Source organism: Scomber scombrus, chromosome 4 (genome assembly GCF_963691925.1).
Source record: "Scomber scombrus chromosome 4, fScoSco1.1, whole genome shotgun sequence".
NCBI lineage: Eukaryota > Metazoa > Chordata > Actinopteri > Scombriformes > Scombridae > Scomber > Scomber scombrus.
In genome coordinates, this window is record NC_084973.1 from 12,971,963 (window position 1) to 12,995,691 (window position 23,729).

The 23,729-nt window shown below is 41.9% G+C and overlaps 1 protein-coding gene across 1 annotated transcript in view; it reads left to right on the forward strand.

Moving 5' to 3' along the window:
• The window catches only part of arb2a (ARB2 cotranscriptional regulator A), a 152,981-nt gene that overhangs the window by 91,593 nt on the left and 37,659 nt on the right, over positions 1-23,729 (forward strand). Inside the window, exons 9-10 of the mRNA XM_062416727.1 lie at positions 7,612-7,728; positions 14,959-15,043. Of these exons, the coding sequence (XP_062272711.1) occupies positions 7,612-7,728; positions 14,959-15,043 (202 nt within the window). The remainder of the gene's footprint in view (positions 1-7,611; positions 7,729-14,958; positions 15,044-23,729) is intronic.

Sequence of the window (23,729 nt, forward strand, 5' to 3'; positions counted from 1 at the left end):
CTAAACAATATATGAACATCCTCAACTACTAATGCTATAAAACGTTGTCTTCTTTCTTAATTGTGTCAATATCATTTCAATGTGAACGTTAAAGGGGTATTGTTGATATAGCTTGAGCAACGACTAGTATTTTCATTGTGCCAGAAATTTAAATTGATCAAACTGTTGGGAGTTGATATCATTGACACTTACCACTGTGCAGATTAGGAATTAATCGAATTATGTTACAGTAACAATGAAAAAGCTGCCAAATATTGAGCATCTGCTTGGCTTATCGAATCCGAAAGATTTAAATGCAATGCCATTGCAATAAAAGAGTTGTCAGTCAAGTGAAAACTCTAGTGTTTCAGGGACTTATTACCGTATGGAATTATCACTATCACATTTTCACTAGCAGGGAGACTTTGTGAAATACTATTTCTGATTATGCAGCCATTTTTTAAAGAGAGATTCTAAATAAAACAAGTATTTTCCAAAAAAATGTTTCACAAAGTTTCACATGCCAGCATGCATGAACCAACACGCTAACATGTAAAAACCCTCACTGAACTGTTTTTCTTACACCAGACTTATTGTTTATGAGTACTCCTGCCCCCAAAACCCCAATCGTCCCTCCTTTCTTCACTCCCTCCACCCCATCCTCCCTGCCCTTTCTCTCTACTCTGTCCTCCCTTCCCGTCTTCCTCTTGTTTTCCATGCGGGCACAAGCGGGGCGCAGCGCCCGCAGCCGGCAGCCGGCAGGTTTCCTGGCACGCTGCTTCTCATCCTCTGCCTTTTGTTTCCACCAGTGGACAACCCTTCTCCACTTCTGCTGTGTCAGTAAATATTTATTGGCCTTCCTTTTCCTCACCGCCCACACTGATGTTTGTGTGTGTGTGTGTGTGTGTGTGTGTGTGTGTGTGTGTGTGTGTGTGTGTGTGTGTGTGTGTGTGTGTGTGTGTGTGTGTGTGTGTGTGTGTGTGTGTGTGTGTGTGTGTGTGTGTGTGTGTGCGCATGGAATACTATCCAACACGTACACAGACATACACCACCTCCCACTACCCTGCGTCCGGTGCTGTCACTCACAATTCAGAAATGCCCCCCGCCTTACCCTATCAAATCTCACTCTGTCTCTCTGTCCACCATCTCCATCTTCCCTTTCTCTCTCTCTCTCATCTTCCCTTCATCATGCATGTGCCAATAAGCTGTGAGAGGAAAGAGGAAAGAGAAGAGGAAGTTGTTGCAATTTTCTCCTGCTCTCTCCCTCCCTTTCTACACCCTTGCCATGACCAGAGTACTGGAGAGTCAGAGGGGAAAAACTCAGAGTAAATGCATGTGACCTCAGTGAGCAAAATCTCTGCACAGTCCCACAACACTGAAAGATGCACACACACAAACACACTCCCTCCTGCTCCCTTGGGCCCCGTGGCCTCGTGCTAGAGAGGGCTTCCTTCCTGCAGTTAAGACAAAGGAAGCTGGGGACTGACAGGGGACCTGGGACTGCTGCTTCAAAGCCACAGGAAGCGCTGGTGTTGTCTCTTCCTGTGGAGGGTGTCGGAGCGTGGGGGGCCAGCTGCCTGTGTTTTCACAGCCAGGGACGTACAGAGTGTGTGTATGTGTCACAGACAGGGTAGGAAGAGTAGCTGAACACACTGCACCTTCACTCATTTCCACCCCTCTTTGACCTGAGATCAGTTGCTAACAACATAAAGTCATATACACATAAGCTTCAGAGGGGACAGCACACACATACACCATCCCAGTGGTGGATTCTGTGGCCATTAAAAAGCCAAATCCAGCTGAGGATCATCAACTTAACCACTTTTTATCTAGAAGTCTATTGTCTTCATTGATTTATGATAGAAAAAATCACTGCCACAGCATCAGCCAGCCTTTATGTTTGTTTTTCCAGCCCTTGCCACTGTCTTTGCAGAGTATATGCTTTCAGTGTGTACATGCCTGTGTGTGTTTGTGTTTGTCCTCCTGTTCCAATGTTGGCGTGTAGGGATTTATGGGGGTGTATGTGTTAGTGTGCCTGCGCCATGTGTTTTCAAACCTTCCGGTGTGCACCCGCATACATGTTTGTTTGTTTTTCCTGTGTTCGCCCTGGCTTCTCTGATGCTCTCCTCTTACTCTCTGGCAGCAACAGGACAGTTAATCAATCAAATATTTAAGCAGTGCTTCAGTGCTCAGTGGGTAGTCCTAGATTATCTGTGGCTGTTGGCAGTGCATAGCGCAGCCACATTATAAGCCTCGTCTCTGACTGGCATCATCACGGGGCGCTTCTCTCTCACTCTCTCTCTCTCTCTCTCTCTCTCTCTCTCTCTCTCTCTCTCTCTCTCTCTCTCTCTCTCTCTCTCTCTCTCTCTCTCTCTCTCTCTCTCTCTCTCTCTCTCTCTCTCCTCCTTCCCCTTGGCCTCCACTCAGTCTTTGCTTACTCCTACTAACACTACATTTTTTCCTCTTTTTCATTCTCACTCGTTTTCTGTCACTCTCTCTCTATCCCTTGTTTTCCTTTCTGTTGTTTGCTGCTTTCTATTTGCACTCACTCTCTATGTATAATTGTGGCTTTTCACATTGACTATCTGACAGTAAGCAAGGCCCCTTAAAGAGCTCTCATCTTTCTGTCTTTGCCTGTTTCTCTCTTTTCTCTCACTCTGCAGTCTTTCTAGGGATGAGTCTGCCTGTCTCCCCACGGGGATCTCTATTGTGGATTACCATTCAGTTTTTGCCCAATTATCTAGTGGCTTTCGCTGCCTTTGACACATAATTATCAAAGGCCTAAATAATTGTCTTTATTATCGCCGGTGTTTAGATGTAGCATCAGCGGAGCAGTTGCGAGCAAGGGAGCGTCACGGGGAGAGGAGAGAAATGAAGTATTTATCTCGACCAGAGATTAGTTTAGCATGCTGTTAAATGATGTCTCTTCGCTTATTTCAACTCCTCGTCCAGAAAAATAAACATGATTAAAATGCCCCCTTCCCTCCTTCATACACACACCCCACCCCATCGCATATCACATTCTACGTCAGTGGTGGAAATAAGATTATGTACAACAAAAAGTCCAGCAATTAGCTGGCTTTGTAGCAGGAAGCAGCTTGAAGCGCTAAACACTGTACTTTGTTAAGGGCCATATGAGAGGTCAGGTACAAGATCAGGGGTTAGATTCTGCGTGTGTTGGCTACTTCATAGAGCTTGTGAAAAGCTGGATTTAGCAGAATTGTGCCAGCCAAGGGGTCCGAAATCTGTGATGTTTACAGGTCTCTATAGCAACCAGGCCCTCTGCAGAGAAATCAGAAAATAAATGGTTTATGAGGGAGAAACAGAGTAGGTGAGAAAAAGAGGGGAAAAGATTTCATAGTTCATCCAGAGTTTAAATGTATTATGTCAAAATGGCCTTGATAATTTAAGTGAATAAGACTTTGTAAGCCAGTAATGATGCAGAAGATAGATGAAGTACATCAGACTGGTGATACACATTTCATCAAGGTGCTGTTGTGAGTAAGGCTGCTCTTCAAGCTGAGGACTTTGGTTCAGACTCGTGAAACTTCACTTAAGCTTAAGCTTCCACTTATGTTTTAGAAAGACAGTGAAAGACCACTTGGTGCAGGGATGGTGTTCTGAAGTTGACCCTACGTTCTGACCAAGCTCTGAAGTGGGCCAAGGGAAAAGAGAATTTTCCTCATGGGGATTAATAAAGTATTCATAAATATTTTTGTTGTGCACATCTGTCTCTCATCTATCTTGTTTTTTCTCCCGTTCCTTCATTTTCCCTCCTAGTCTACCTCTTGATATCCATTCTACAAACTATAACCCTCTGCCTTTCTACTCCTCTTTCTCTTTGCACTTAAACCACCCATGTCCAACCCCACACCAACTTTACTCTGTATATCCAGCTGCTTTAGCGGCAGATATTTTTAGTACTGGAAGCGTTCTGGTTTCTGTTTGTGGTCCACTTGTAGTCTGAGTAGTATTGACCAATTATGTTTGAGCTGGCTTTGGTTGCATGCAGGTGAAAATTCTATGTGGAAAGCAAAAGAGGCTCGTGATCTCCATTCACAGGCATATACATCTTTTTATAGTGATTAGCTGAAATGTAGTTGACTGTCCCAAGTTGCTAATAGGACTGTAAACAACAACCATCGCACAGAAGAAAAAGTCTCTATCCGTTATCAGTTATCTGGATATCCACTGGCTAAAATATTGGCTATTGCCCCTAGAGACAAAATCGTTGTCAGACGGATAGCTGATGGGTCCCGCTATTGCTTTAGTGGTAAGGGAAAGGTCAGCAGAGAGGCAGCAAATGTCATCTGTGTGCTGGTTTTAGCTCAACAAGTATTTCCAAGTTTCTCTTCTTTTTCCCTGTCCGATACAAAACTGATCACAACAGCTGGCCTGATTCCTTGTTAAAGCTACAGTCTGCGGTTACAAAGTGGATTAGCACATTTAATATTCTGGATAAAGATGGCTAACACTAACTTGCAGGCTAACATAGTGTAAAAATGATAACATGATGAGTCATATAATAAGACAGTTTACATCTCTACTTACATGGATGCATGTGGCTTTATGGTTTTAACTGGTTTGTAAGTTCCCCCATAAGCATCCCCCACCTAGCAGAAGACACAGCCATGCTTAGATTTAGCTTTCAACATGCAGCTAACCACAGTTGTCATTGTGGCTTGTAAAACACGAGACCCAGTGGTGTCAAAATCATTGTGGTTGAGGGCCACACTGCATAGAGTACTCTCTCCTGGAGTCATTATTTGTCAGCCTATTACCCCAACTGTTACCACAGCCAACTATATGTGGGTAGGAATTGTGGTAATGACAGCTGTCAGGAGGAGTGACTGATAGAGCCAGTGTTGGGAGATACAGCCCTTTGGTCTTTAATCTTCGGTTTGAGGCATCATCAGGAAACAGACTTATGTTATGTATGTATGAGGGTTCCTGATTCATTTTCCCTCCTCATTTCAACAAATAACAACATTGTGTAAGTATCTATGAATAGAAGGTCACTGTGAAACTTAAGCACTAAAGTTAGTTAGAGAAGGGCGAAACAAAGGGGTATGTTGAATTGCAAACTGATGAAATGTTGCTTGGTAGAACTTGTTTTCATATACCACAAAGTAGCTAGAGGTTCTGAATCCAATCAATTTGAACGGCTGCTTTAGGATTTCAAAAGGTCTTGTTATCCAATTTTTTCTCCATTCATCTGTCTGCTTGATGAGACAGTCTGCCTGTCCACACAAGATTTATCATGCACTGTCTAAATACTTAAGTCCAGTATTTAAGTTCCAGACGCATCCATCAGCGCCATCTACAACCCACCTTCACTCCCACCTTACCAGCTGTGCCTTTCTCTTTGTACATGCCTTTATCTTTTTCTAACCGCTGTCTGTCATTCACACGCTTTCTTCACCAAACTGCTTGTGTGTTGTGCAGTGCTCTCATCTCTGCTCACATGGATTTGTACACACATATTCATACGTCCATGCATGTATACCCCACACAAGCAGGCACACACACACTTCCTCTGGTTGTCTTTGTTCATGTTTTTGTTCTATGTTCTTGTTTCAATTTATCTGTATACCCTTTGTGTTAAAATTGGCATGTCAAAATGATTTTTTTTTTTTTTTAGATTCATACAATCTATCAATACCAGTTTGGGCAAATTATATAACACTAGTTACAAAGTGTTATAGAGTTATTCAGTGAACTATACTCTTATACATAAAAATACATTTACGTTTTCCTTAAAAAATAAAAATGTATTAGACTCACTTGTTTTTAAGGGGCACACAATATGAGCAAGTAGAGACCCATTTATCCACTTTGACAGTGGAAAAATGTTAAGTTTTCTGTCAGGGCTTGGGTTATGTTTTCGACTGGATTGAAGTCATGTACTTAGTGTTTTCCATGAGCAGTCAGTCCACTGTCTCCTGTTTCCTGGCCTCTGCTTGCAGCCCCTATACTTAGGGACTGGCCCATTTGGCTAGCGCCAGAAAATAGGACCTTGACTGACACTTCCAGTTTTAAAAGGTTGACTTTGCTACTCCCACGGGCCCATTTCTGCCAGAGGAAAGCTTTTCAACCAAGCGTGGATGAGGAGGAGTAGAGAGCAGAGTGTGTATCTGTGTGTGTGTTTGTGTGTGATTGTAGGATATTGTGTGAAGGAGCAAATGTGTGCATACATGTGCACAGTCTGTCTTCTTTTGTTGTCTATCTCTACAGTTTTGCACTTTTTTCTTTACATTCATGGTTGTACCTCCTTTCTCCGTATGCTCTATCCTCCACCCTGGTGAAGACACTCCAGTGGAAGCCTTATCAGCTGAATGATGTATGAGTCCTTAGTGCTTTAATAGATCCCATTTATCTCTATACACTCCCACTTTAATTTGGCTGGGCAAGGGAGGATGTATTCAAATGCCCACCGTCATTTTGATGTACAGCCAGCCAGCCAGCCAGATCTGGCCTCTGTGATTGCCCCAGCCGTAGCCCCAGTCTGAGTGTCAGACTCAGATTCATAATATCAGCTTAAACCCTTTATGCCAGCCCAAACTGTAGCTTTGTACTTAAGCCTCAGCAATATATTGTTTTATTACACTGGGACACGTATAGTCCCATATTAGTAGCATTCTAACATGCAAACACCAACTAAGGCCTGAAAATCTGATTCCTGGCTTAGCCTCACATTACCTACGTCTTCCACTCTAGTGGTAATCTTATTCCAAAAGTCATATACACCAGGACAATTTTAAGTGGAAGAATTCCAGTAGTCTAGGATACTGTCAAGTGTCAACCTCCCAAAGGACAATTATAATGAACCTTTAATACTGTTATACTACCATGTGTACATAGATGACCAAGTAATCAGCCAATTTCGAGTTCCTCTGCAGCGCTATGCCCATCCTCAGTCCACTAGTCTTTTTCTCACCCTTACTAAATATATAGATTAAGTGATTGTTAACCTATTGTTGCAAGTCCTGTGCTCTTTTCTTCCTGTTTTATCTTGAAGCGAAGCAAAGTGAAATGGTTCATTCCCAAGGCCTGGCTACAGTACTCCTTGGGGTGGGACCAGCGGTGTGGGAAGTCTATTGTAGTGCAGTAACAAGTCCTTTGTGTGACATTTTCCTTGGCGTTGACATTCAGAGGGGAATAGGAAGACGGGCCTGCGGACGCCACATTCTCTGTGACATGTGAAGGGAAAGGGTATTAAGAATGGGGACCAAGGTATTTGAACGTGCACAGGGAAGGACATTTGCACAGTACGTGACAAGGACACGCTATGGTGGAGCAGCTCTTTCATATTTCACTTTATAACACATGCTGTACACCAGGTTGATTCTATATCCACTAGTTTCAAAGCTGTCCACTGGGCCATTGCTATCATGGTCTGAGGGGTAGCCTGACGGTGTGTGATGATGAATGAAATTTATATTAGGCAAGTATCTACTTACCCAATGGGTATGTCATAATAAAATAATTACATTCACATCTTAAAAATTCAGAAATTTTTCCCCAAAAGAGGTTATCATAATGCCCCATACACAAACAGTGCCTACCTCAACAGTGATTGTATCATTAACATGCTAGAAGGGTGATTAACATGAATTTGTTTTTTATTGGCAGATGAATCAGAGGGAAATGCAGGTGAAGAACAGATTATGTGCTGTGGCTCTGACTGACTCGGCTCACAACATCTGGCTTCAGGAGACCAGCAAAGGCACACAGGATTGGATGCAGCAGGTAAAATAGCCATTCACACTCAAACACACACACTGAAAACACACAAAGATGCTGCAAAATGTACAGGGGGCTTTTCCTAGGCCCCCATCTTATCATGTAAATTCACCCAGTGGTGAGCTGAGGTCTCTCAGATAGTGCTTTTCTCAGGTTTCTCCCTATGCAACCCTGCTGACCTACACCCTGACCAACAACTAGCTTTAGAAGTCATAGAGAACCATTGTTTGCATTTTTTTCATCTCTGTCTTTTTTATCAGCCCCCACTCTTTCTTCCTGGGTGCATGTCAATGAATAACTGAGACAGTTAACCCTCGCCTGTGTGTGTGTGTGTGTGTGTGTGTGTGTGTGTGTGTGTGTGTGTGTGTGTGTGTGTGTGTGTGTGTGTGTGTGTGTGTGTGTGTGTGCGTGCGTGCGTGCGTGCGTGCGTGCGTGCGTGCGTGCGTGCGTGCGTGCGTGCGTGCGTGCGTGCGTGCGTGCGTGCGTGCGTGCGTGCGTGCGTGCGTGCGTGCGTTCGTGTACGTGGATGGATATGCATGTGTGTAAGTTTGTTTATGTGTGCTTGTGGGTAAGCATGTGAGATAGAATGCACGTGCACATGTGCATTTGTGTTAGCTTCATTTTAGCACTTGCCCTTTCTGGTGTGACCTCTGCGCCATACGCAGCACCTGGGCTCACTCAGTATGCACATACAGATGAGGACCAGCCAAGACCAGCGCTGCTTCAGAGCCAGAGATGCAAATGTCATGCACACACTCAGACACACAGACAGACAGACAGACACACACACACACACACACACACACACACACACACACACACACACACACACACACACACACACACACACACACCTACATGTGCACCATACCTTTATTTGTATGATATCCTCTTTTATATCCCTTACCTTTTGTTTTTGCTATTTCTGTCATCTCTCATTTCATGTGTGTGTTTAGTTTGCATGCTCAAGTGTGTGTTACTTATCCGAAAATGTGTGTATGTTAGTTTGAGGGTAGGGGATTCAAGGTTGTTTCCTATTTTTGATCTATCTAAGGGATGTGTGGGACAGAGCATAATTGGAATGTTAAGTGATTTTCTATTTGTGATGATTACCCGGAACAATAAATCTGAAATAACCTTCTTTGTCCAGTATGAGGAAGGGGACAGGCAAGGAATCACTCTCTCTCGCACTCATTAACCCGCAGTCCTTTTTTGTCTGAATTAAGAGAGGAGCCTGCCTAATTAGAGGGATTTTTTTCTAGAAAGAGACAGTGGCACACCTATACCATGCTATGCCCTGTTCAATGACACAGCAATATTTGAGGAAGAAATGTGTAAATCTATAGATTAAAGACACTCACTGTAGTTGTTGTTAATTCCAAAGCAATGTTTATATTTGATGTATTTCTCTCAGGGACCATCAGATACATGCATACATTTTATTTAACGACAGCAAAATGACAATGTTTTAACAGACGCTTTGACCTTTTATTGTCTCAGCTAATTTAGTATCAGAAAATAATGTGTGTATTAATGTTTAGAAACTGGTAACTTCATTTTTTGCTTCTCAAATTTAGTATTTTATCACATTACTGGCTTCTGGGCATGGATGGCAGTGCAGTGCTAGTTAACAAGCCCTGGGTCAGCATGAGGATTGAGGTGAATCCAAAATCTAATCTGTCCTCGGCATTTACATTAGAAACCGATGCTGCTTGTGTGCAGTGGTTCCACTTAAAGGTCAGAGTCCCTTTGTGTTCCACCCAATATGCTAATCCCATGGCTCTGGCTTGATCTATGGGTTTCTATCATTGGCTCAGTTTTCTGATGTTTGGCTTTGAATGATCACACAGTCCACAATCTTCACTTGTTGGGTCAGTGCAAAATGTACACACACATAAAAACACTGCGACTCTGACAGAAGATGTGTATACTGCTTCTTTGTAAAGGATATCTATATCAATAACCTATACACAGCTGGATCTTTAATGTTAACAACACTAGCATTGCACACTGTTGTACAGAAACACAAACACACACACACACACACACACACACACACACACACACATCGGAAGGGCAGCACAGATGGTGCTACACATCACAGAGGGGAGTTCGCAAGGAACCTGAATAATGCCCTATGTGGTGTATAAATATGGGTGCCCGTACGAGTGGGTGCATGTGAGGTCGGGGTACCCCACCAGCGCATTGCTCTGTTCTCCTCGGACAAAGATAATTCCCTCCCTCCGGGGTTCAAGAGGTCACGGGTTGGTGGGATGGAGCGATGAGAAGAGGAGAGTAAAAGAGAGGAGATGGGATTTAGAGATCAGCGCCTGCTGGGCCAGGTTATATAGACAAAATGGGTCAGACAAGGGGCAACTGACATCATTGCCAAGATAGACGAAATACAGAGTGAAGGTGAGAGAGGAGGGGATAGAAAGGGGGTAGGCAGAGGCATAAATATAAAGACTCTTCCATTGGCCGAGACAGAAAAAGAAATAGGCAAAGAAATAAAGTATGAGAAACATTCAATTATTTAAATCCTGTTGACTGCTGCCGAAAAAGCACAGGGTAGAGCCGTGGAAAAGAAAAACAAAAAGACAAGTAGGATGTGAATGGAGTGAATACAGATGGAGGAGAGGAGATGAAGAGATGTATGTGGAGATAGATGAGTAGCATAGTGAGGAGAAGTGAGTGAGGGAGAGAAATGCGAATGATGGTGTACAGCTGGCAGCCTGTCACAGTCTCCAAGGTGTCTCCTGTCACTGTGCTGGCCTGCTGTCACACTCTAGTGGCCTGCCCAGAGCGCGCGCACACACACACACACACACACACACACACACACACACACACAGATACACTTGTGCACACACAGAAATACAGAGTACACTATGGTCATGAATAAACCATCCTAATCCATAGAGATTATACAGCAACTGGAGGAGGTGGGAGGAAGACAGACATAGAGAGAGTGAGCAAGAATTGATACTCAGGACTACTTTCTAAGAAGTTACTTTGCTGGCTGTCATGTGTGTTATGGTTTAGGAGACTTTTGTACACTTAGAACAGACTTTCTATCATGGGACTCAGTCTTGTGTACTATTTGTGAGTGTGAGCAATTTTGCACAACTTTGTGAATTATGTTATTGATTCCACCTGCCCAGGGACTACGAGCATATAATAGCAACTTGCTAAAGCCTGCTGCAATGCATCTCTCTTTGTTTTATACAAGGTTAATATTTTATTGCGCACTGTCCCTGTTTAAATAAAATAAAAATTACAAAAAAATTACAAATTAAGAGATAGAAATACTATGTAACCATTGAATGGAGACAATTATATGCAATTGCAAGGTATACACACCACATATTTTTGTTTAAACTTTGCATTCAACTCAGCAATAAAACACTGTCTTATAAAAAAAAAAAGACTAGATAATTGCGTCCATTTTTTAGTCTTAGATTTCTCTTTTGATTTTGTTTCATTTAGAGTCAGTCAAAACATTCTAATCAAGCCCAAGTTTATAGTGTTTAGAGTACATTTTACCTTTTACGCATACATAATACAGGATTTTGAAGCATGGTATAGGAAGTGCATTCTCTTTTTAAGGCTTTGTGTGTGTACTCTTGTGATACTTTCTTGTAGTGGATATGGACACCTACTGTATGAGATACCTTTTTGGTCATTATGAAAGCTCCATTAGATCACTCTGCCATCAGCTGAGTGCAGTGTTTTGTGTCCATTACTGAGTGTGTGTGTGTGTGTGTGCCTGTGTGCTTGTGTGTGTAGTTTATGTGAAAGAAGCAGGCTGGCATCCACTCTGACTTGCAGAAGGCAGCAGGTGGCAGATCACACACACACACACACAAACACACACACACACACACACACACACACACACACACACACACACACACACACACACACACACACACACACACACACACATACATACATACATACATACATACATACATACATACATACATACACACACACAAACACACACATATACACATAACAGAGAGGGCGTAAAAGCATCCCTCACAGGTAGAGGGGTATAGCAGACTCCTGCTTGCCATTTATACTTTAACATCATGCTATTAGCTCAGTGGTTAGTTTTGGCGCTTAGTCACAGCCTCTTACTCACCACTGTAGGGGATCCTTTGGAACTTTGTGTCTGAGTATTATTTGTGATGGGATTTAAGAGAAATAAAATAGACTGTGCAACAATGTCTCTTGTTGTGTTTGCATGGATACATGTATGTGTGTATATCCAGCATAAAGCACAGAGCAGCAGAGGTGGGTGGAGAGTCAAATCTGTTTACATGTTTGTTTCTCTGTCTGCCTTTAGTTCAATGGCACCATTGATCGGCAGACAAGCTGCTTGAAGTGATGATGCTATGCGTCAGAGGCAGCCGATGTGATGTGCCATCCTTTTCTCATATCGGCCTTCTCTAATCCCAGCCAGCAGGCCTTGCCTTTATGTCACTGCTGTTATGCCTGCGGTCTCCCACAGCACTTGTGCTCTGTGTGTGTGTGTGTGTGTGTGTGTGTGTGTGTGTGTGTGTGTGTGTTTGTGTGTGTGCGTGCGTGCGTGCGTGCGTGCATTTATGCAAGAGTTTGTGTGCACATGTGTGCTGTTGCCTTGACAAATCTATTCAAACCCCGACCTCCCTGCCTCCATTGGTGGTGATGGTAGAGGTGAAGGGTGGGTGAGGGGGGGGGGGGGGGCCTTTGAAAGACTTGCCTCCTTCCCCTCTCTCCAGCTGCCTTCAGCCCACTGCTCCACAGCCCAGCTGACATCTTCCTCCAGACAGACTGAATGAATTAAAGGAGATACAATGAGACACTTGATGTAACAGTCAAGGAGCCCCACTGCTTCTGTGCCGCTCTACACCGCTCTGCCCTCAAGCCCGGGCTCAGAGGAGAGCACATCTAGGGCAAAGCAAAGGATCTAAAAATACACAATATGCTACTGTTTACCGATGACTTGTCATCTTCCCCCAACACTAAACCCCCCTTCCTTTCTCACTCCATTCTTCCCTATCTCTCAGCAGATCTTTCTTCAACCTCTTTGACTCTTCCTATGCTATACCCCCTACGATTGCCAGCACTTGTGATTGACAAGGCTGAAATATGGATGAAGAGAGAAAGGGAGCATTTCTTATATTGGAAGGGCAGAATCAGTTTGTTCTTAAGTTCATTTTTATTGCTTTTGATTGGATAAGAACGGATGATACATGAGCCAAGCTTTATTTTAATAACAGGCTATTATGTACACATTTCCCAGCTGCATTTTGTGTTGCTTGTTGATATTTGCCAAGGATTTGTTTACATGGGCCGTATATTTCATCATAATAATCTTTTGCAGTGAGTTCTTATATTTCTGTATAAGCTTACAGTAAATAAATCTCGGTGGGACAAAAGAAGATGCAGTACATGTCAAGCAGACAGTAACAGAAGACATTTGCTTGGGCGTAGCTGCAGGAACTTATGTAGACAAAAAGTAACAACCAAGAGGGGCCCAATTAGCTATCAGCTATATTCAGTTTCCCTCTGTGCCTATTCATAATCATACAGCAAAACAGAACACATGTATACACTAGCATCCTCATGCTATTGGTGATGTGTGTGTCTGCATGCACAGGATTCTGTGTGCTTGTGTTTGGAAGGGGGATACTTGGGGGATGATAGATAAGCAGGCACGTGATGTGAGCCAGGATTTTGCATGCATGTAGTATGTGTATTGCATGTGCGTTTTCTAGAGAAGCTGAAGTGTGAGATGGTTCACAGATTTGCCTATCTAATCCCTTCTCTGCCATGGCCTTGAGAGTTAGGTTCACTGAGGACAAAAATGTAAAAGCATGTGTGCACACGTGCACGTTTGTGTGAGTATTTGAGTCTGGAGGGTTCACAACTCTACCCATCTTTATTGGAGACCCCCCGCAATGCAGCCACTGACCCACACATACAAGCATGCACAACACTGTAATGGCTGTCAAGGGGCCAGGGTGAAAGTAAACAAGGGCAGATAAGCAGTGATTCAGAAGGACGCCAGCTGCACATTCTAATCTCTTTACATTTTCTCTTTCTTCTATTGAACTTTTATCTTATCTGGGGGACGTCTTCTCCAAGCATTCCTTCACAGCCTCCCTCTCTCTCCCTTTTCCCTTTTCCCTTGTAATAACCTTACAAGCCACAGCATACCAATCCACATTGCATGGTCAAACAAGGAAAAACACACTTTGATATGTTGCCATCAGATGACCCAGAGAATAAAAACTTAAAGCATGGGAAAACGGAGTTGTTTTTTAGTTTGGCATTGGTACACATCATTTGTGGGGTTTAATCCTACTACATTTGATTTAACCCAGTAGGTCGAATGAGGGAATGCCACACAGACAGTCCGAAGGAAGATGAAGACAGCAAAACACAGATAAAGAGGTCTTCTTCTATTTCTGACAGTAAAGTTGTCAACCACAGGGGGTTTGAGAGGACTAGGGGTGTCTGCAGGGGGTTATGGGTCAGCAAGCTGGGCAGACACCCTCCCCCAGGGCACCCACTGATCCACTGATCCACCATGGTAGAAGGCCTCAGCTCTCCACCATAAACAAACGCCAAGCTGTCTGCACAACATGTCACAGAGCTTTTAATTGCTTGTTCCTGTCTTTCTTTCTCCCTCTCTCTCTCTCTCTCTCTCTCTCTCTCTCTCTCTCTCTCTCTCTCTCTCTCTCTCTCTCTCTCCCTCTCTCTCTCTCTCTCTCTCTCTCTCTCTCTCTCTGTCTCTCTCTCTCTCTCTCTCTCTCTCTCTCTCTCTTGCCCCTTGCTCAGCCACACACACAAACACACACACACACACACACAAACACAAACACACAAACACACACACACACACACACACACACACACAAACCCCTTTCTCACTACTGTCTCTCCCCATGTCTTCTTCACCTGTCCCCTTCATCTTTGTCTTCTTGCCTCTCCATTTTCTCTCCATTCTCCCTTTCTTTCTCTACATTTCTTCTGTTTTTCTTATATCTTAATTCTAATTTAACATTCTTTATTTCAATTAGTGTGGAAAACACAATAATTCTGAAGCCATAATTAAAATAAGGAAGTGATAGTGGAAGATGTAGGTTGCCACATATTCATTCCCATATACAGACCCTCCATGAGTACATGCCATGAGAAATGTATCCTCAGAGTTTAATCAATCTTTTTTCCATCTTTTTACAGCACTGTTGTAACTGGGTATCGAGTCCAGAGCCCCTTGACACACCACTGGATCCCATGCTACCAGACTGCCCCCGCGTCTCTGCAGGTATCAAATCTACTGTGTAGAAACACACTCAATTGTAATAAACTTAATACTTTGAAGACTATTTTTAGAATGTAATCATCACTCTCTCAGTTTTCAAATACAATTTCAAGACAGACTGTATAAAGCAACAAGGTATAGCTACACTATATACAAGTTAAAACATTTTCACAGATAGGCAAGATGCACTCTATCAATGTTGGCTAAACCAAGTACTTATTCAACTGTCAGAGGGGAAACATTGCCTAAAACGAGTAAACCCTTATCAAAGATGTGTAAATCAAGTAAAGTTTTATTATATATCATGGGTGAGAGTAAGGTGACACAATATACAAACTTGAAACTGTCAAATAACAATGACATTTAACAATGATGGTACCAGAATGTGCCAATGCAGGTAAGTGCAATTATTTTGATATTTTGAAGAGCTCAAGCTGTCTAAATGACTGATGTGCAAATTACTAATTAAAATAGGTTCCTCAGTGTTTAATTTTCCTTTATAAATATACAGTATATATTGTATATATGGCACTCTATATGTATATGTATTTGTCAATGGCTTATAGCCATGCACATGTGCAGATTATCATGGTTCAGTCAGTGCACGGTGGTGTGTACGTTGGCAGTATTTGTTTTCATATGTGTGTGTATGTAACATGGTTGTGGGTGTACGGTCGCTTGGAGGTCTTAGTAGGGCTGATTGAGAAGGATCATTGTCAGGGAAACTCAAGCAGGGGCAGATTATCTTGAAACACAAATACACAGAAACAGAGGCTCTCACACACATTACAGAAATGTGCTGTTTGATTTTGCTTCTATTTTCATCTTCTTTGTCACCTCATCTTTCTCTCGCTCTCTTTCTTTTTTCATCATCTGCTCTGTTTCCTATATTCATTAATCCTCTCCTGTGGTGTTTGGCTTCCTGTCCCTGTGCCCTCTCTGTGGTTGACTGGCCTTGATGATGTCACGGCCATCATGAGAATGTGTCCTTAATGTAGGATTAGGGATGAAAGCTGTAATCCTCAACATGACCGTTGATAAGAGATGATGATTGCAGTGTTGTTTGAAGAGTGACACACATACAAGCATTCACACACGGGCACACACACAGACACAAAGGGAAAGTCAAGCCATACAGAGATCTTTAAATCAGGAAAGAGCATGTCAAGTCATAAGTATTAAAAGTAGTTTTCACTATTGATACATATGGAGACTACTTGCACAGTCACATCCTAACATCCTGTCTCATCACATGTTTCCATCATTACTCTTAAGGTCCTGCATGGGGACATTGTGTTTTAATGTCTCAGTACCCCTTAGTGACATCATGGTGAATATATAGGTCATCTTACACATGCTCCACATGTCTGTGAATACATCTCTAACACTGCTATCTCTTCTTGGCCAATAAAACACCATGTTCCACATGGAGCTGTGTGGGTGGGTGGCCTCGCATCTACCAGTGAATCAGCTCCTTGAAATGTCAGCTAGCCTTCAATACAAAAACCATACTGTATTTCATGTTCAAATGTCAATTTATTACTTTGATGTTTTATGTTGCTTCTCAGTGACTGCTGTCGGTCAAAAGACAGCAACCTTTGAGCCAATATATCAAGGTCTACTTTTTAAAACTTGCTTTGCCTGATATTGTCCTAGCACAGACCCATTTGACGTAGTGTCCATTTGTATGTCTGCACTATTGACTTGTGCTCTATTGACTTTAGATACTTTAACCAAGCTGAAAAGATATGTGTCTCTGGCTTGTTAACAGAGCCGCCAACTCAGCTTGTCTCTGGCCTTTTGGTGGCAGCTTCTGATGTCAAAGGTTGACTTGGTCGTCTTTGTGTCCTTGGCAGCCTGGCAGGTTCACAGGCAGCGGCTATTGTGATGAGAGTCACAGCGGAGCAATAGAGGTGACGAAGTTGAGAGAAGGTTGAGGGAATGCTGTCAGGGCATCGTGGCCCTGCACTTCAATCAACGCACATACAGCTCCCGACAGTCACCTCTTCTCCTGCCGTGACTGCTCATGTCTGGGTTGCTATGGAAAGAGTGTGTGTGTGTGTGTGTGTGTGTGTGTGTGTGTGTGTGTGTGTGTGTGTGTGTGTGTGTGTGTGTGTGTGTGTGTGTGTGTGTGTGTGTGTGTGTGTGTGTGTGTGTGTGTGTGTGTGTAATGTAGTGGGAGTAATCAGGATTGACCATGGAGTGTCTCAGCAACAGAGAACACCACTGAATCCTTGTTGTCATGCACGTACATCATGCACATATGTAGACACACATATCACAGTGTGACCCACGGCTCTTGTGTGGAGCCAGACAGAGCCAGGCCCGGGGCGACAGAGCTGCTGTGGATAATGGCATGTGATCAGACAAACACACACACACACACACTAAGATGTCTGACGGCTAACAAAGTATTGGACTGCTTAGACATGGGCACTGGGACTGGTCAGGCAGCCTGATAGGAAAACGGGTTGAAGGATGAGTTTTGCCATTGCTCTTTTTCTGTCTCTGCATCTGTTTCTTTCTTTTTCTTTTCTCTTTCTTTTGCTGACTTTGCCTATACATCTGCCTCTCCCTCCTCCGCCTGCATCCTGCCTCCCTGTGTGGTGCAGTGATGACATGATGATTGTGTTCTCCATTCTGGTAGACTCTTGGCAGAAGGAGGTAGGGAGACGTGGAGGCAGAGCTTGTCTGTTATTCCTAATCATCTGTGAAGCAACGCCGGCATGGCACATTGACAGGGCTGGAAGTGCCCGGAGAGGGGTGGAGAATAACATGTAGCGGGGGTGTCCGCTAACATCTCCATTTCTTGTTTCAAATACAGTAAAACCTGCCGCACTTGATTGGCTTTCCACCCTCTCTCTCTATCTCTTTTTTTTTTTTTTTTTTTACAGTCTCAGTCTTTCTTCATTTCAGTTGATTCTTTTTTTCCCATTTTTCAAAAGGAATTTGTTCCCCCAAGAAGGTCATTGCTCTGGTGTTTGGCAATGGCCTAGCACACTAGCAGAATTTTTATCAGTTAGGAGCATGCCGAACACAGGCTAAATATGCAGATAAAGTGGAACCAATCTTTTGCTGGATATGCTCCCTTTGTGTATGTCTGTGTGTGTATGTGGTGGAGTAGCTGCAAGGCTGACAGACGAAATAAGTTGGTGAGTGGGGTGTTGGTTAAGTGGGGTTGCTGACACCTTCCTAAGATGTAAACAATCCAAACCTTTGCTGCTGTTTCGATGCCAGTTAAAAGATAAATGCAAGACAGGTGAAAGTGAAAGAGAATGAGAGTGACAAGAGACAGATGGATAAAGAGAGAAGGGAAAACCCAGTCTTAGGGATTTTTCTTGTATGAGTTTCTCTCAGATGCTATTTTAAATGTGGAAAAACCCTGTGTTTGAATAGCACCCACACATACGTACATAAGCATGCACACATTTACACTTCCTGTTGGGTGATTACTCATTGTCCAAGCTGATTATTAATTACAAAGGGGGAGCTCTCTGAAGGTAAACACTGATTAATGGCTTAACAAAAGTAAGTTAATGTCTTACCTGTACTTTAATTACCAACCCTGTTCTGTTACAAGCGTCCCAACATAAGGCTGTAATTAACCCTAATGGACTGCAGAGAGACTCACTTTCATTTTCGTTCAGATCATAAATTTGCCACTACTGTATGTAATTTTTTGATGTGCCCATCTTTCTTGCTTTTTTACAAGGTTTTCCATAATTAAAAAGGTGGATTTTGTTGAAAGAATATCTTGATTTTTGTATCTTGTATGGAAATGGCAGGGGGTAGGCTGAAAAAGTGACGCAATATTGTAATAGAAATGAGAAATAATTCCTGTGCAATGACATGTGAGGTCACTCTACCTTTCTTCTTTACCTAAGGCTTATATGTCTGTAGCTCAGTGTTATTAATGTAGCAAGATACCACAGAGACACAAAAGAGTGCAGACAGGCTGGCACAAAGCAGTCATACAATACACACATACACCCCCCTCACACACACATACACACTCAACGTTCAATGACCTTATTGGCTCTGTCCTGTAGGTTTGACTAGGCTGTTACCCTTACCTCCCTGATCCACGCACTGCTGACCATGAAACACGTCTAGCTGTTGGCACCCTTTCACCACACACACACACACACACACACAGACACTGTCTGACTGATTTTTGTGTGATGACTTACTCCAAGAGGAAACTCAGGCTCGCTCAAATTAACCTCACCCCCTCTAACCGCTGTTTTTTCAGCTTGGTAATGTGGAAGTCCGCTGCCTCGCTACGTGTGTGTGTGCCTGTGTTTTCACAAATGTGTTTCAGTGTTTTCCTAGCCCGACCGGCACACGTTGCTCTAGTGTAACAGGAAATAGACAGGTAAACTGTGGTGAACCGGACCCTAACCTTTGGCCCGGATTCACTGAGGTTAGCTCAACCTATTGTCTGGGTCACACTAGACTCAAACCATATCATAATAATGTGGAAAATGCTGACAACAAGGACTCATGATGCAGGGCATTGGTGTGTCAGTCAGGAAATAGTAATATAATGCTGACTGGTGAGACTGAACAATAATTTGGTTTGATTTGTTATAATACTTTGATATAAATTACAATCTTAGGATAGGAATACTAACTTATAATTTAATGCAGCCAAACATTGTTCAAACCCTCAGAACTCTATTTTATCCTAGTTCAAAATATATCCTAATATTTCCAAATATGCCAAACATGTCTGCCCGAATTCTGGGGAGATATGTATTAAAATGAGTTAAAGTAATGGCCATACATCTCTACTACTTCCACTCTCTAGGACATGTTCCCATGCCAGCTCAGGGAGTACCAGAAGGATAAAAGGTAAAAAGAATAATTGTTTAGGGGTGAGGCAAAAATATTAGTTTAGCCCTTTGTTTTATAATGATGCCTGGATGTGGATGCCACTTATCTTTTGGTGGTCCATCTCTCGACATGATGTTGGTGCGATGGTGTTGAATTCTAAGGAACATCAGTGCACAAACATATATAGTTTGTTATATGGTAAAGCATGTGTGAAAAAGAACTAAGGCTCCTTTGTGAAAATATGAATTGCAATGTCTTTAACTCTCAGCTGCCTTGCCTGGAGTGATACATTGGCTCATTATCAACAGTCTGGTGTATAAGAGATAAACAGGGTATATGAGCAAAGGAAAGTGTCGACTACAGAATATCTTCCCTTTAAACATTTGTTTTCTTTTATTTTCATTTTTATATGTATGGATTTTCTGCAATCTGATTATGAATTGTTGAAATGGTGCAGATCTACATGAAAAAAAATGTACAGCATACCAGCTGGAGTAAAGGAAAAATGGTAGTTTGCCATCTTAAATCACAATGCTAAATTTAAATCTGCTCCGAAAACAAATGTGTTAATTGTGATTCTTCATCAATGTAATAAAACAGGCTTAAACATACACGTTCATAAATGGAGAATATTTTTGGAGTGAGAAATGCAAACTTATTCTCGAAAAGAATATGAATGTATTGTCATTCATATTTCACAGGATGCATAGATTTTTGATGAGGTGGTTGTATGAAATGATAAAGGCCATGCCAGAAATCTTGTGTTTTGCATTCTAGCTATGTTTTTTCTCATGAGTTATGCTCTGACTTCCTAAAAATGCTGCATCTGTCATGACCATGGCTTATTGTAAGAATGTATTTGCTGGTGTAATGGAATATGCATTTGGCCACCTGTGATTGGACTGTTTAAATGAGTGGCTGTGTCTGGGGTCCTGATTTGAATAATCAGGCTCTCGATTAGCTGTTGGTATGAAAAGGAGCCTTTCAGCATAGTGTATAGGGCTGGTTGTCAGATCACCATTGTAGGCTCTTTTTTCTGTTCCCCAACCTTTAGATAACTGTGCTGTACCATCTTGTGACTATTTGTCACAGGATTGAAAAGTTGAGAAAAAAGTCATATTATTTTTTCTCAGTGTCACCCATCAGCTACCCTCCTTTCCTCCCCTCCTCCTTTCTTTTTCATGGTCTGGGATTGGGAATTCAGGTGTCTATTCTTGCTTAGCTGTTTATATAACACAAGAACAAAATAAATATTACACCATCCCCTGTATTTTTACCAAAATACTTTGCTTAAACAGTCTTCAGAGCAAGGAGTGCAGGCCCAAGGTCCCTTCCAAGGGGATGGACATGTCCTGACATTAGACACTTTTATACCATCATCACTAAACATGACCCAACCTTGTTGGATTCCTCTGCCAAATCTCCATTTTGTGTCTTAAATGCAACACCGCCCCCAGTCTATTATCAGGTCACAGTATTGTCCCATGGTGACAGGGCAATCTGTTCCATCATGTAGGTTGCCTTCTCTCAGGGACATTTCCTTTGAATCAAAGACTTGACCGCTTTGATTCAATTCCTTGATTCATTTCTGAAGGACTGTCCCTGTTTATTGATCAATTCCTCACCCCCTCTAACCACTTTGCTTTCTGTCTGACTTGTATCTTCCCCCAGATCAGAATCATCAAAGATATGCCGACATAGTCAATAGACAAGCCCTTGCCACAGGACCAAGACAAGGGTATTGCCATTTGTTTCTCTTAGCAGGCAAACAGAAGGAAATTAATTTGATCAATATGTCAAGCTAATAATTGTACAAGCTTGTCAACATTAAACACTGTAATTCTTAAACAGTGATGTGAGGTTCATGGAAAGTTTGAAGTGTTTCCTCAGTTTGTCTTTAGAACTGATTTGATTTATGTATAGATATTGCTTAAGTAATTGATTTATAATTAGCAGTAGTGATCATAATATTATTTGTATGCATTAATTATCATTAGCAGTAGGTGTGGTAATATGCAGATGTGTAGTATTTGAGACCCAAGTATCTAATCTTTCAACATCCATTTTACAGGAAAATGATTGTAATGCAATAACAATGACATTACATATACAAAAACTATTTAAATAAATCATTACACTGATAAACTTTAACGACCTCAAACTAGTTACATCCAAGTGAAAGACAAAGAACAATGCATTCTAGTTAGACTATGAAAATCTGTAATTTTATATAATGTAGTTTTATAGAAAAAATGTCATATACGTTTTTTAGTCAGCATTTTGTCTCTGAATATCCCTTTTTTCTGAGCATTTTTGCTTATTTATTTATTTATTTAAAATGTATCGACAGCTTTTTGAGCTGTCAATTGAGCTACACTTCACATGGCATTGTCAAAATTGGTTCAGTTAAATAAATGTAAATGTGTAAATGCTGGCTATCAAGTATATTTACTACTTACTTATCTACTTGCCATAGATATTTAATAAAATGAATATATGATATGTGTATGCATGTTGCTGATAAGATTTGAAGTGTAATTTATAATCACATCTCACATACAAAGCACTATTGCTTTAATAGTTTAGGCTATTGTGATTATGCTAACTAGAAGCCTGTCTGGAAAGCCCAGTCTGTGGTCTTCAGTTCACCTCTGCATTAGGTAAACTCTATCCAGGAGGCATTTTATCCTATCCTCCTCTCTCATACTCTACCCATCATCCGGGGGAAAAGAAGAAAAGGGAGAGACAAAAAGGGAAAGAGCCTGGCATGCATAAATGAAAGTTCAACAAGGTTCAATGAAACACTTATACAATTTGCTGCAATATAGTGGGGTTTTATAATCTCATTATCATCTTAGTGCCAGATTTGCCCATGAGGGCCGTTCCGTATTCACTCTTATTAGCTCCTCAGATTTGTCCATTTGTCCTTCTGCTACCCGCCTCGCAGCCAATCACTGGGACAGAATCCCTAATAAATACCCCCCTCCTTATTTTTTTATCTCTTATTTTTTTCTTGTGCCATACCTCCTACCGCTTTATTTATGTGATTTTTTATTTTATTTTATTTTTTTTTTGGCTGTTGTTTTTTTTCTTAGTTTTGCCATGAGGCAAACACAAAGCATTTTATTTAACGCTGCATTAATAACGGTATTTATTTTTCCTGCTGAAGTTATATTGCTTTTAACACATCTATATATAGTATACAATACTTTGGCAATTATATTTTAAATGCTTTGACTTGAATCCTATTTATGTGTGAGTTGAGGATATACTTTCTTACCCTTATGCAAACTATAAGGTTCAAGAAAGGAAGGGTTGTTGAAACATTTGAGAAACAAATGTTTATGTATTCTAAACATGATGAACAATTTTTTTCATGTTTCATACTAGAAATTTCAATCTGCATAAATCTTGGATGAATGGACACAATACAGTTGCATGGAACACTGTGTTTGTTTACTCTGTGTTTTTAAATCTTCTTTAATCTTCAAGGCCTGGCTCTTTCCTTCCTGAGAACTCAGGGTCAGATGGGGGAGCTAATGTACAGGGTACAGTAGAGCAGGCCACAGACTGCTTTTGAATCCCCTATAGCCTCTTAGCTTCAGTGGGTAGTGTCCATCCCTGGTCACTCAGAGGGCATCCCCAGATTAGTGGTTCACAGACATGGATCTCATTTGCCCATATGGCCTCTTCTCATTGAGTTGATATAGGCTCTAATCCGCCCAGCCTTTACCCCTGACCTCGACATGTGGCGAACTACTTAGAAAAAGAACGCTCAAACCGTGCATATACCACATTTGATAGCTGTAGCACCAACAGCTCAAGTGTAAAGATGAGGATGAACAATGACAGC